The sequence below is a fragment of the Epinephelus moara genome, chromosome 21 (genome assembly GCF_006386435.1).
Source record: "Epinephelus moara isolate mb chromosome 21, YSFRI_EMoa_1.0, whole genome shotgun sequence".
In the NCBI taxonomy this organism is placed as follows: Eukaryota; Metazoa; Chordata; class Actinopteri; order Perciformes; family Serranidae; genus Epinephelus; species Epinephelus moara.
In genome coordinates, this window is record NC_065526.1 from 32,158,185 (window position 1) to 32,170,316 (window position 12,132).

Consider the following 12,132-nt stretch of genomic DNA (forward strand, 5'->3'; position numbering starts at 1 on the left):
ATCAAAAATCTATTAGCAGCAATATGTACATTCATTATCAGCAATATGTAATAAGTAAATAAGTGGAGTGGAGCGGAGCTGACCGGTCAGGGGGAAAAAAGAAGAATGAAAGACTGTAAAATGACAAAAAAAAAATACATAGGAATTTAAAATGAATAGATGAATAGTGTGTGCGTGCGTGTGTGTGTGTGTGTGTGTGTGTGTGTGTGTGTGTGTGTGTGTGTGTGTGTGTGAATTNTGTGTGTGTGTGTGTGTGTGTGTGTGTGTGTGTGTGTGTGTGTGTGTGTGTGTGTGTGTGAATTAGAATGAGGCAGACCTGGGTTGAGTCAGAGCCACAGACAAACAACACACACTGTCTGACATGGCCTCCAGACACAAACCAGAGCGAGGACGAGGCGAGCAAGCGAGCGATGGGGAGACTCTGCCTGTGTGTGTGTGTGTGTGTGTGTGTGTGTGTGTGTTGCATCTACTTGCATTTAAACTTGTGTGTCTCCCTGCCCCTGCATATTTGGACATGTGTGGGGAGATCAGACATAGAGAGAGAGCGAGTAATGAAATGCAGAGAGACAGCGGCTGATGATGAGAGGAGGGGGTTGGGGGGTGGGGATGGGGGGAAGATAGAGTAAGAATGGAGGAGGGAGAGAAATCTTTTTATTGCTGGGGGTCTCTGTGGGACTGACAGTAAATAAGCAGTGATAAGCAGCAGGCAGCTTCAGTCGGCACCCTGACTTGCAGGCTGTTAATGACCCAGCTTCTCTCGCATGTCCCCGCCTAACCCTCGCCTTTTTTATTGCGGCTTCACCGCGTTCTCTTCCTCCCTCTGCTCATAGGGCACGTCTTCCCTTCCTCATCTTCATCTGTCTGATTTCTCTCTGTCTGCCTCCATTTTGTCATCACATATTCTCTCTGTCTCATTTTAACTAACTCCTTCCTCCAGCTCCCTCTATTGACTCTATTTCTTCCTAATCTGCTGTTAAACCCCCCTCCATCCCCCATCCCCCATCTCCCATCTGACACATCATTCTGAGGTGAGGACCGGCGCCGCAGCAATCGCGCCCCTTTGCAGCTCTTTTTCCTTCATTCCCCACAGTTTAAACACGGAGCCGCAAGGTCAAGTGTTGATGTGTGCATCCGTATATTTCTCTCTGTGGTTTATTGGTGCTTGTGTAGGTGTGCATCTCCGTTCTGCGTGTCTGTTCCTGTGTGTGTGTGTGTGTATGAGAGAGTGTGCATCTTAGATCAATGGTTAAAGAGATTCAGCCCACAGCAGCGAGATGACCAGCAAGGTCAAGGCCGACTCTGTGGCAACACAAATTGTTCCGCTTGGAAATCTTTCCTTCTCCGGGGGCACACAGATCATCGCGTTCCCCTGTTAAAATTCTTCACAGTTTCAAAGGCGCCTGACTTCGGAAAATGGACGCTGGAGCGTGTTCATTATTAACACACCCTAAACATTTGCATGCTCGCATTAAAAAAAAAGCACGGCTGTTTGGTTTTTATTTCATTTCTTTCTTTCTTTTTTTTTGTTTGTTTAACGAAGTGGAAACCGAGGGGGGAGCTTAGCGCTAATTTAACGCTTTGTTTGTTTTTCATTCTATTAGTTGTAGCCTATCTTACATGTTTTTCATTAGTTGTGCGTGGATTCCCTGCAAAGCTAAATCCTCTTTAACCTATTCAAGTCAGATCTTTTTTCATCCAAAAAGAGCGAAGAGTTTGCTGTGACATACCCACCTTTACACACAACCCCAAAACTGCTGGGGCTACAGCTGGCTTCTGAAATGGTGCCTTGGAGCATCTGTAAATGCTCAATGTATGTTCCACTTTTGAGCACTCAGTATGAATGCACGTGTAACCTGTGAGTCTTCAGTTTTAGTTAATATTTCACCCGTAGCAGCAGTGCCGGTCTAATCTCTTTCTCTGCCTCTCTTGGTGCCTTTGTAGAGGGATTAAAGCAACACAAAACAGCATGAAGGAGGCCATGTTGAAATACTAATTGTACGTTTTGTTTGTGTCTTTGAGATCGCTGAGTCTGAATCCAGTGGGAGGAATACTGTGGGTGGGAGGTGTTTACTGTATTTGTTTACATATGATTTTCCTGCCCGTTTCGCCCGTCGCCCGGCACATGTTGAATTGATCGGCTCTCCTTTTTACACACAGCAGGTTGCTCTTTTTTTCCCTCTTCCCTCCCTGCTCTCACTTCTTCATTCCGTCTTGTTGTTGCCAAGCTGCCTCCCTATCTCTACGTTTTTTTTTCCCTCTCCTTTTTATTATTTATTTTTGTTCATTTTTACCTGCTTGTCGTACCGGATGGGTATTTCTACCTTCCTGTGCCTCTCAGTCTCTAGCTGTGCTAATTTCTCTCTCTGGCTGTCACCGATTTTGCAGCTCTTGCTGTCTCTGCATCTCTCTCCCTCTCTTTATGCATGTCTCTTTCTGGTTCCTTCATACTTTTACTCCCTTGTTATACTGCACTCTCTGCTGTCACTGCCTCTCAGGACCTCATTTTAACACTCCCCCCTCAGTGCTTCCATCTCCTCTCTCCTTCTCCATCCCTTCTCTTTCTCCTCATTCCTGGGTCCTTGCCTTCGATTTCTTTCTTCTTGCATCTTTTACCGTATCCATTCCTCTCCCTGCCTCTCTGCTTCTCTTCAAAGGAGCTCATAGCAGGTTTGGAAAATCCTGCTCTACACACCACCTCCAGGTGCGGATTGTTTTTAACGAATCCTACAAACCCAAGGCTGAGAACTGACACAGTGATGAATTCACACACACTCTCTCTGCGTGCACACACACTTGTATGCGTGGCTACCTGACTTCACGAACACACACACACACACACACACACACTAATAGCTGTGCACTCCGAAACTCACCAGTAAAAAGAGACAAAACCAATAACGGCTTTTGAATACAAATAGCAATGTTTTGCCAAATCACTGTTATTTTGCGCAGATTGTTTCTTGTCTCTGAATACAAGGTATCTCCCAAATGGAAACATTTCAGACACATTTTTGATGAATTTTATAGGCATATGAGTTTGATGACTTTTCTTCAAGTTAAAGTTATCTGCAAAATTTAAAACTGACAAATTTTGAAGGCACTGTTATTGTACAGCGGTGACATGCAGTGTCAACGATGTTTATAAGACAGGAAACTGACTCCATCTCTTCAATAAAAGGACTGAATGTAGTGCTGAAAGGATTTTTGAGTTTTAAAGTCTCGCTCCACTCGAAAATGTGTTTGTTTATTGTTACTTCACTTAGAGGTTTGACCTTCACTGTGCAGAACGCTGTTTGTGCAGAGCTGTTTTCACATTCATCTGCTGAAGGGGGAAAGTTTCTCTGAGCTCACCTCAGATCTGAGTGATCACAGTCCTATATGCAGTGCGAGGCGGTGACTTGAAGCCTCCAGCGCACAATGAGAATGGACTCTTTAGTGGTGCAGACATTATGTGCCCAGCAGTTAAACTTTTGCAATGAACAATATTTGCATATTCATAGATTCGGGATTCTTAAATGAAGGAGAGTAGATGAAGACCTCAGTAAAGAACCTCATTAAGGAACTTTTTATGAGGTAGTTGACCTTTTTTTGGAAATACCATATCAGACACAAATTATTATAAAAAGCAGAGTATCTTTATGTGACTTAAAACATGTCTGGAGGGAATTTTAAGTAATCGCCTCATCAATTAAGTCATTGAAAACAGCAAACATTTACTGGTTCCAGCATCTCAGATGTAAAGGTTTTCTGTTTTTTTTTTCATTGTAAATTAAATTTTGTAGGGTTTTTGTTTGACAAAACAAGGAATAGGAAGACACCACCCTGGTCTATGGGTAATGTTATGGTCATTTTTCAGTATTTTCCTAAAATCTTTTATTCCTGGGATTACAAACCTCCAACATATCATATTATAATAAAAATAACACATTAAACTGAAATGATAAAGGTGGTGATATTTTATGTTTTTCTTATTGTCAACAGTACTTTCAGACCTCCCTGCCCTGCCTGTTGCCCCAAGCCCGTTTGTCAGTTGTTGGTCTTTATATAGACCGAGTTAACATGACGTTGCGGTAGCACTTCCAGGTAGACAGATGGCGATATGTGAAACCAGCAAAATTGCTTATTTCTATTGCCAGTTTCAGCCGTAACTGTAATGTTTGAAGATACTGAGTTAAAAACAGTGATCCACCCTTTCTAGCATTTCTGCTGCGCTTATCTTATGTACTGTGTTGCTTTGCTAGCGTCTTTGATTATCCGAATGTGCCAGCATGAAAGTCAACAGTTTAAGTGTTATATTTGGAGCATTGTTACTGCTTTACCTTACACATTAACAGATCGAGACAGCAGTAGACCAGCAACTCCTGTGTTTTGTAAAGTAAAATGACTGTTTTTGTCAATGGAGTCTGGTGGCTTTGAAAGGGAAAGGGCTGTCTGACGGCAGGTAAAGTGATAAAAAATACTCTAAATATAATGTACACTCAAAATGATATTCATTTTTGAAAGGTGGGCCTTTTCCTCGGAGGCTAAAACTAACCCATTGAGACATTGTTCACTCAGCACCATCTGTTTTTATGTATGTGATGCAGGGGTTTTCTACCTGGACGTTATTGTAAACAAACATTCGGTGTATGCAAGCATACAAACACGTGTGAACACACTCTCTATCCTTGCTTTGAATGCATATAACAAAGAAACAAGAAGGTATATTGTATTAATCCCACAAGGGGAAATTCAAGCACACAACCTCACAATCATACACACACAGGCCCAAATACACACATGCACAAATAAGACCTGTACACATGCATAATGTAAGGAGAGATGTCTCACAGGATTGCACCCTGAGCAGTTAAGGGTTTAGTGCCATGCCTTAACAGTACATCAGCAGTGCCCAGGAGCCAAACTGGGACCTTTCCAGCTACCACTTAGTCTGCACAGGGTCTTGAATCGGCGACCCTTAGGTTCCCAAGCCAAGTCCCCACAGCTAGTACCGCCTCACCCTGTGTAGTTTATATTACACAGGTTTCACAACGACCACGTAAGCACAACCTCTCATCACTGGCATCCCATGGATCAGAGAGATGGCTGACAGCATTAATAGATATGCACGCATGTTTTTATTGAAGTGTCTCAGGCACTTCTGTAGGGCTTATTTGAAATGAAAGCATCATATCTCAGACATGCCCGTCTCCCCATTAAGTCTACATTACATTTGAGCACAGAGACTCCCATCCTCCTGAGACAGGCACGTATGAACTGTTACAAGCCACACTGGTAATGAGTGGGTGTCAGCACTCTTCGCCCCTCCGCCGTGCACACGCATCTTCAGAAGAATGTGATTATTGAAGATGACAGGCGGCTTCGGGAGTGTTTGAAATTGAAATCATCTAGTATTACACTAAAGGAAACTGTTAGCCAGCTGAACTCAGGATGGAAAGGCGGCGCCTCATTGATCCCTCTGTACATGCAAATGCTCCACAGAGAAAAACCTTTGCTGAAAGGCAGCAGTCAAAACACCTCAACACTGGTCAAAACATTCTTGTTGCAAATAACATTCAACTCAGCTGCTGCAAACATTTGCATCTGGATGCGTCACGCTTCGATTGAGTTTTGTGCGAATGCTTCATTGTGTTTGCTGTAAACAGATGGAAATATTGATAAAAAAAAAAGGGAGGCTGGTTCACAGTGAATTGAGCAGGAAATTCATTTGTCAGAAACCCATCAAACACTCTCATCTGATGGGAGCCAAATAAGGACAAAAAGGTGAGATGAATATAGATCACCTGTTTTAGAAAGCCATACTGAAAAGGCTGCTGAGAGATGAATCATGTCAAATCGTATAGGCTTATACAGTGTCTTTGTGTACATCCAGGTAATTCCCGGTTAATGGGCTTAGGCAACATGTTGTTCGCTATGCTTTGACTCATACTGTGGGCAAAACAAAACTCCTCGCCTTAAAACCTGCCCACATTACCTGTGTCATCGCCTCTCCTCCTCCTCATCAGCTGTTCTTCCTCTCCTCCCCTCTCCTCTCCTCTCCTGCCTAACTTCCTTTTACCTCTACAAACCGACGCCTTTTTACACGTGCTCCCTTACCCCTGGAGCATGCGAGCTGACTGTAGCAGTGAGAATTTCCACTCCTCTCTCACAGAGCTGTTTGTTCCCTGCACTCGCCCGCTCGAAGCTGCTCCAGGCCGCTCCGTGCTCAACTCAGATTTCACCCCGTTCACCACTCACTCAGTTTCCTTTGAAAATATTTTGTAAACTCCACTGTCAAGCTCACAGCAGCCGATTTTTGACAGAAAATATTGTGTGTGCAACACATAGATGCATTCTGGGTCGAGCATGCTCCGAATTCTTGGTGTGAGTGGTACTGCAGCAAAATCGGAGCAGGATGGAGCGGGAGATAAGGCGACTCTCCAACTTTTTAAAAAAAAAATCCGCTCTGTGATCCATCCGATATCCTTCCCCTTAGACTCTGCCTACATGCTCTGCTTCCCCCTCCCTCATATAACTGTTTGCTTTCCTCTTCCTCCTCCCCTCTGTCACGCTCTTTTTGTTTCTGTCCACCCCTCTGTCTCTGTCATCTTTCCCTCACCTTATTGAGCGTGATGACCGCCTCTTGGTTTACTCCAGTGATGTTGAATGTTTCCCCAGTCTCCCCCTCCAGGATAGTATATTCCAGCTTGGCGTTCTCACCAAGGTCAGCGTCGGCTGCGGAGATACGCCCTATCTCAGCCCCAGGGATGGCCAGCTCGGAAACGGAGAAGGACCACATACCTGGGAGAGAGACATACGATGACACACATTAGGGAAGCCTTTACACTTCATTCAGACATTAAACATTTCATTTTGTCGTTTGAACCGTTTTCAAATTGCCTTCCCCCACCTGTGCTGAGCCAATATTTGCAATATTTCATTGAGATAAGGCTGCATTTAATTTAACAGAACTAAGGATGAAGGAGAGGGATAAAAGAAGAGAAAGGCAGAGTATGCATTTGAGCGCCCGGCATTGAGATGTTATTAAAAGCCAGGTAAAATATGGCCAGAAAACCTGCTGTAAAAATAACTAAATTAAAAGAAGCTAGGATTAAAAAGAAAAAAAAACCCAGAAGGAACAGAGGAGATAAAGAAAAAGCAAAGATTACAGGTAAGAATAGCTGCTCTGTCTCCTTCAAAACATTTGAACTTGATGACATGCGTTAACTAGTCATCACCAACATCCACTTTTAAGTTTCTGAGTCATCCAGTACTTCCCGCTAACAAGAATTAATCAAGATAACAGGCTCTTTCATGTATCCTGCCATCATGTTTAAACATGCTGGTTTTACTTTTAGTGCCGGGCCCATTAAAGCAGCACATTATTAGTCCTTCTGCTGGCTTGGCAGTTTACATAGGCACACACAGTACATTTCTCTTATGATTCACCCGATGCACCTTTCTGATGAAAATATGGAGTACATCTGTGAACTTGAATTACTGCATAAAAAGCACACGTGCACACATAAATTCAAATATCCACTTTATTTCAACCTAACACACACACAAACACACACACACACAATGGCCACCAGCTGCACTGACAAGAATAAGTGTGGTAGGTAAGATAGAAATTGAGCGAGGGGAAAAGGTAAGATATCACTATTTGGCTCGCACACACAGAACAGACAGGCTCATTCAAACAGAGCCGTTATCTGCTCAGCTAAAGCTAAGGGAATCAGATAGACCTGTAAATGTTAGAGAGAACAACATCGCACAAACACATTGGGTTGACAGAATAAAAGATAGCCGGCACTTCAACACGACAGTATCTGGGCCAACACACAGTCAGATGAATTCCGCAAATCTGACAACATCACAGCGAGACTAAATGGGAGGTTATTTCTACTTTGAGGATCAGGATTACAGTTCAGACATCAGAGTGGCATCGGCAACCAAAGTTATCACCCAGCGTGTTTGATTGTTGTCTGTCCTAATTAATTTCTTTTTAAAATGCACAGGGGATTCTCACTTCCACAAGTCCTCCAACCTGAACGACAAAAAAATGAATTTTCTGGTGTTTCTGATCTGTCGCCTGCAGTTTTGTTGAGCAATTAAAACCAAAGTTGTAGCTTGGATTTTAGAAATACTAGGGTTGTGAATCCATGTCCTCCCAATGCCATGCCAAATCCCTGGACACACACAAGAAATTCAAAACTATTTGGATTTTTATGTTCTATTTATTCAGTTTATGGCATTTTCTGCACATTTTATTTATGAATTTCTTAAAGATTTCCCCACACTACTCTCTGGTGGAGAAATAATGAATTATTCATTTTTTCTATACTGAGCCTAAAAGTAGTGGAGTCAGTAGAACAAATACACATGCTGTGTTCACATGGAATCAGGGAGACGGCATACGGAAAACTGGATATCATTTTAGTAGACAACATCAGGACAGTAAAATTAGGTAAAGATATCGGCAACGGTAACAGCATTAAAGTCAAAATATTTTGACTTTGTGCCATTCTCCTTGACCGAATTTAAAATCAGATCTTGTGTAGCTCCTTCACACAGGGTATAAACACAGGTGATCTGGACAATTACTGGACATTACTAGAAAAATTACATAACATAATAAACATGAAATAATTTCAAGAATGCAGCATCACCATCACAACTTCTTGTCATGCATGTTTTGTTTTAACGTCCTGTCATTCCATCGGACTGTTTGTTTTCAGGGTGTTGTCTGTCCGCTATTTATTGACTGCCTCATGCCATGTGAATGCAACATAAGTCTTACTTACTCCAGTGGCTAAATCCTCAGATAAACTACGGAGGACATGACCTCACAGTTCTCTGTGGGAGCTACGGCCCTGAAAACTGCTTGGTGAAGATCAGAGAACAGTCATGGTCATGGTTAAAGGTCCAGTGTGTAGGGTTAAGGAGCACCTATTGGCAGAAATGGTGTGTAATGTTCATAACTATGTTTTCATTAGTTTATAATGACCCAAAAAATAACAATCATGTTTTTGTTACCTGAGAATGAGCTGTTTATAGAGTGCCCCAGGAATGAATCCTAAAACCCAAGACTGAGTTAGCATCTTAGCACTCCCAGCTCCCTCGTCTCAAAGTCAATGGGTTTTTTGAATGGGTTTTTGGACAGATGTGGTTAACAAAAGCTTAAGAGACTTCCACATTTTGTTTTTCAACATAAAAAACATCAGTTAATACCCCACTTGTAGCTTGTAGCTAAGGGAGCACTTTGTAGCTTTCATGTTTCTTTAAAAAGGTGGCTGCTAATAAGTGGATAAATGAGACTATAGAACACGGAACATGGCTTTACAGCCTCGTTGTGGTGATGACGTTGAAATCATGCAAAGTTGGTGTAGTTCGTTTATAGCCTAACGTTTTTTTTTTTACCCGGCCGATTGTATTTAGGCTTCAAAAATCATTAGTCTATAATACAAAATTAGACTGGAAAAATCCCATTGGCTTTTTGATGAGGGAGCCAGGCCAATGTTCTTCTGTGTCAGCCTACAGAAAAATGTTCTCCCTGGAAAACTCTATATATAGGTAAGGAATGGGCCCTCTTCCAGAGTCCGCCATGTTATACTTCAGTAGCCCACAACAGACAAACCAAATACTGGCTCAAGAAAAGGCCATTTCTGTTTTCAACCATCGTAGATCTGCTACTTGTTTGGCACATGAGAGAAGTTTAGTTCTGCAACCTCAGCGCTAGATTCCACCAAATCCTTCACACTGGACCTTTAAACAAGTTAGGAAATGGGACGCAAACAGCAGTCTCCAGTGTCAAAGTCAAGCCGTCCATATCACATGCATCTAAACAGATACACCTCTGTTTTAATCAATACACAGCACAAAAAATGATGTTTCATTGGAATTTTACATCCATAACCATGACCCAAAGCACATTTAAAAATGTAAGTCTATTTTCATGTGTATTACGTGAACAATATCAGCACCTGTGACCTCTAAGTGCTGCCAAAACACAGGTGACCTACTCTCAGTACTGTGCCTGAACACATCCAGTGTATACAGTGACAAAGTGAACAAAGCTGCTGCTCTGCTTATATAGACCTTTCAATACACCACCTGTGTAGACATGCTGTGAGGTTTGCAGCTATACAACAATATCAAGCTATTTACATGGCTAAAGGATGCCACAAAGGTTAGGTCAGTCTTTTTGAGTGTTCGACTAAAAGACCAATGCTGTTGTTTTTCTGGTGAGGACGGTATTCATGAACTTGGCAGTTTTACACAAGCTTTCTTCTTATCATTTGGGGCAAATCCCCTGTGGTTTTTATGATTGTTAAAGGATAAAATACCTGTTAGATAACCACTTTTTAGAACATTACATGTTGAGTTAACTAGGGCCTTTGAGTATTAGAACCTGTTGCATGGCGTTGCATACCATGAAATTGACAGCTGTAAGAGAAATCCCATTTAACAACTGGTTCTTATTCCTCCTATATTGATCTCTCATTCATTTGTCTCTTGTGTTGGAGTTGCTTCCAGTTATTGACTCTAATGTCTGTACGGAACAGACTCTGTTTTTCTGCAGGAACTGAACATCACTTCAAAGTCCCACTGACGAAACAAAGTGTCACCCTGGCAATAAGGACGTCCATCTGTGAGATAAGTACTAAATACTGAGCAGGATCAGGACAAAGAGATGCTCTCCTTTTTAATTATTATTACTACATGTCAAAGATCGAACGCTGTGGGGTAAAAATAAATCAGAAAATCAGTAACCCTGTCATTCCCTAGTTGACAAACAGTTATCAAATTAAGATGTTGCTGTGGTAATAGACTCAGTATATTTGCATGGACAACTCTCTAAACATACAACAGCCAAGATGGATTTGATGGGATTAGAACAAATTCCCTCTTGATCAAGATGAAACCACAGTGAATCTAAGAGTTTCTTCATTCTTTAGTAAGCTGCCTTGTATACTAACTAGTGCAGTGCCTGTTCAAAACGTGCCTGTTCAGAATGGGCTGACTGCTGGACCTCTGGCTCCAGGGGGGCCTGGCCCGCCCCCATAGTCCACAGTCGATTGTCTTATTTACTGGGAAGGCAGAACAATGTTTAGGCCTGGATACTGGCCTATTGCCAGGTCTTTTTGTACTGCAAACAATATTTAAAGTTGCTGTATGTAACTCTGGAGAAACATAGTTGATTGTTGAGTCTAGTTTCTAAGTCATCGAACCAAACCACCAACCCAAAGCATCTGCATTTAATGAATTGGAATGAGACTCAACAATCAACTATCATTCTCTTGAGTCACATACAGCACTTTTAATGTGAATATAAATTGTGAGCAAACGCACACAGAGCTTTGCCAAATTGGCAACTTTCTCGCTGGACTTACTGACTTTCAGACCCTTTTGGCAACTTGCTCAAGTAAAATCAGAGTAAAGTCAGTCAGCAGCTCCTCTGCCCAGGCCACTAATGTTTTTAGACTTTGATATTTGATTTAATTTAGGTTGTGATTTCAGGTAACCAAAATTTAATGTCAGGACAACATCTAATGCCAACGTCAATTTGATGTAGTAATACTAATACTAATACTAACAATAAATGATGGTGAAATTTTGTTGGTTTAAAATTGTATTGTTAATTAAGTAACCAAAATCCAGAGTCTTCCATATGTCTCATGCCAACATCATCTTGACATAGAATAATGACATTTAGTCATAAGGCATAGAGAACAAAACCCACCATCTGTAAAATGTCATAATGTTAAGATCCAAAATACATAAACTTCTAACGTCATTAGACATTTAAAACATTGTCAAGCTGATATCCATTCCAACCAAAATTTAATATTCATCTTGTCTGACATCATATTGACATCCAGTGCCAGCAGGGTGGCAGCAGCACAGTGTTTCTCCGTCCTTCTCCTCTCATGGCATGCACATGCAGGCAGGAGTAAGTTACTATGGTTAGCTTGCAGATATCTGATATCTGAGCCAAGACTTCCTCTTTTTTGTCCGGGTAATTTAAGCTAACTAGTCCATACCCATTGTGAGCTTTGTCACCTTCTACCTATGCCAATCCTCAATGCCTATGTGCAGTTTCACATAGATTGACCACGTCAGTGAGTAGAAAAACGTGGGACAGACAGA

General features: G+C 41.9%; 1 protein-coding gene across 1 annotated transcript in view; it reads right to left on the bottom strand.

Moving 5' to 3' along the window:
* Nucleotides 1-12,132, bottom strand: part of LOC126382477 (uncharacterized) — a 112,202-nt gene that overhangs the window by 32,821 nt on the left and 67,249 nt on the right. Inside the window, exon 5 of the mRNA XM_050032362.1 lies at nt 6,599-6,780. Within this exon, the coding sequence (XP_049888319.1) occupies nt 6,599-6,780 (182 nt within the window). The remainder of the gene's footprint in view (nt 1-6,598; nt 6,781-12,132) is intronic.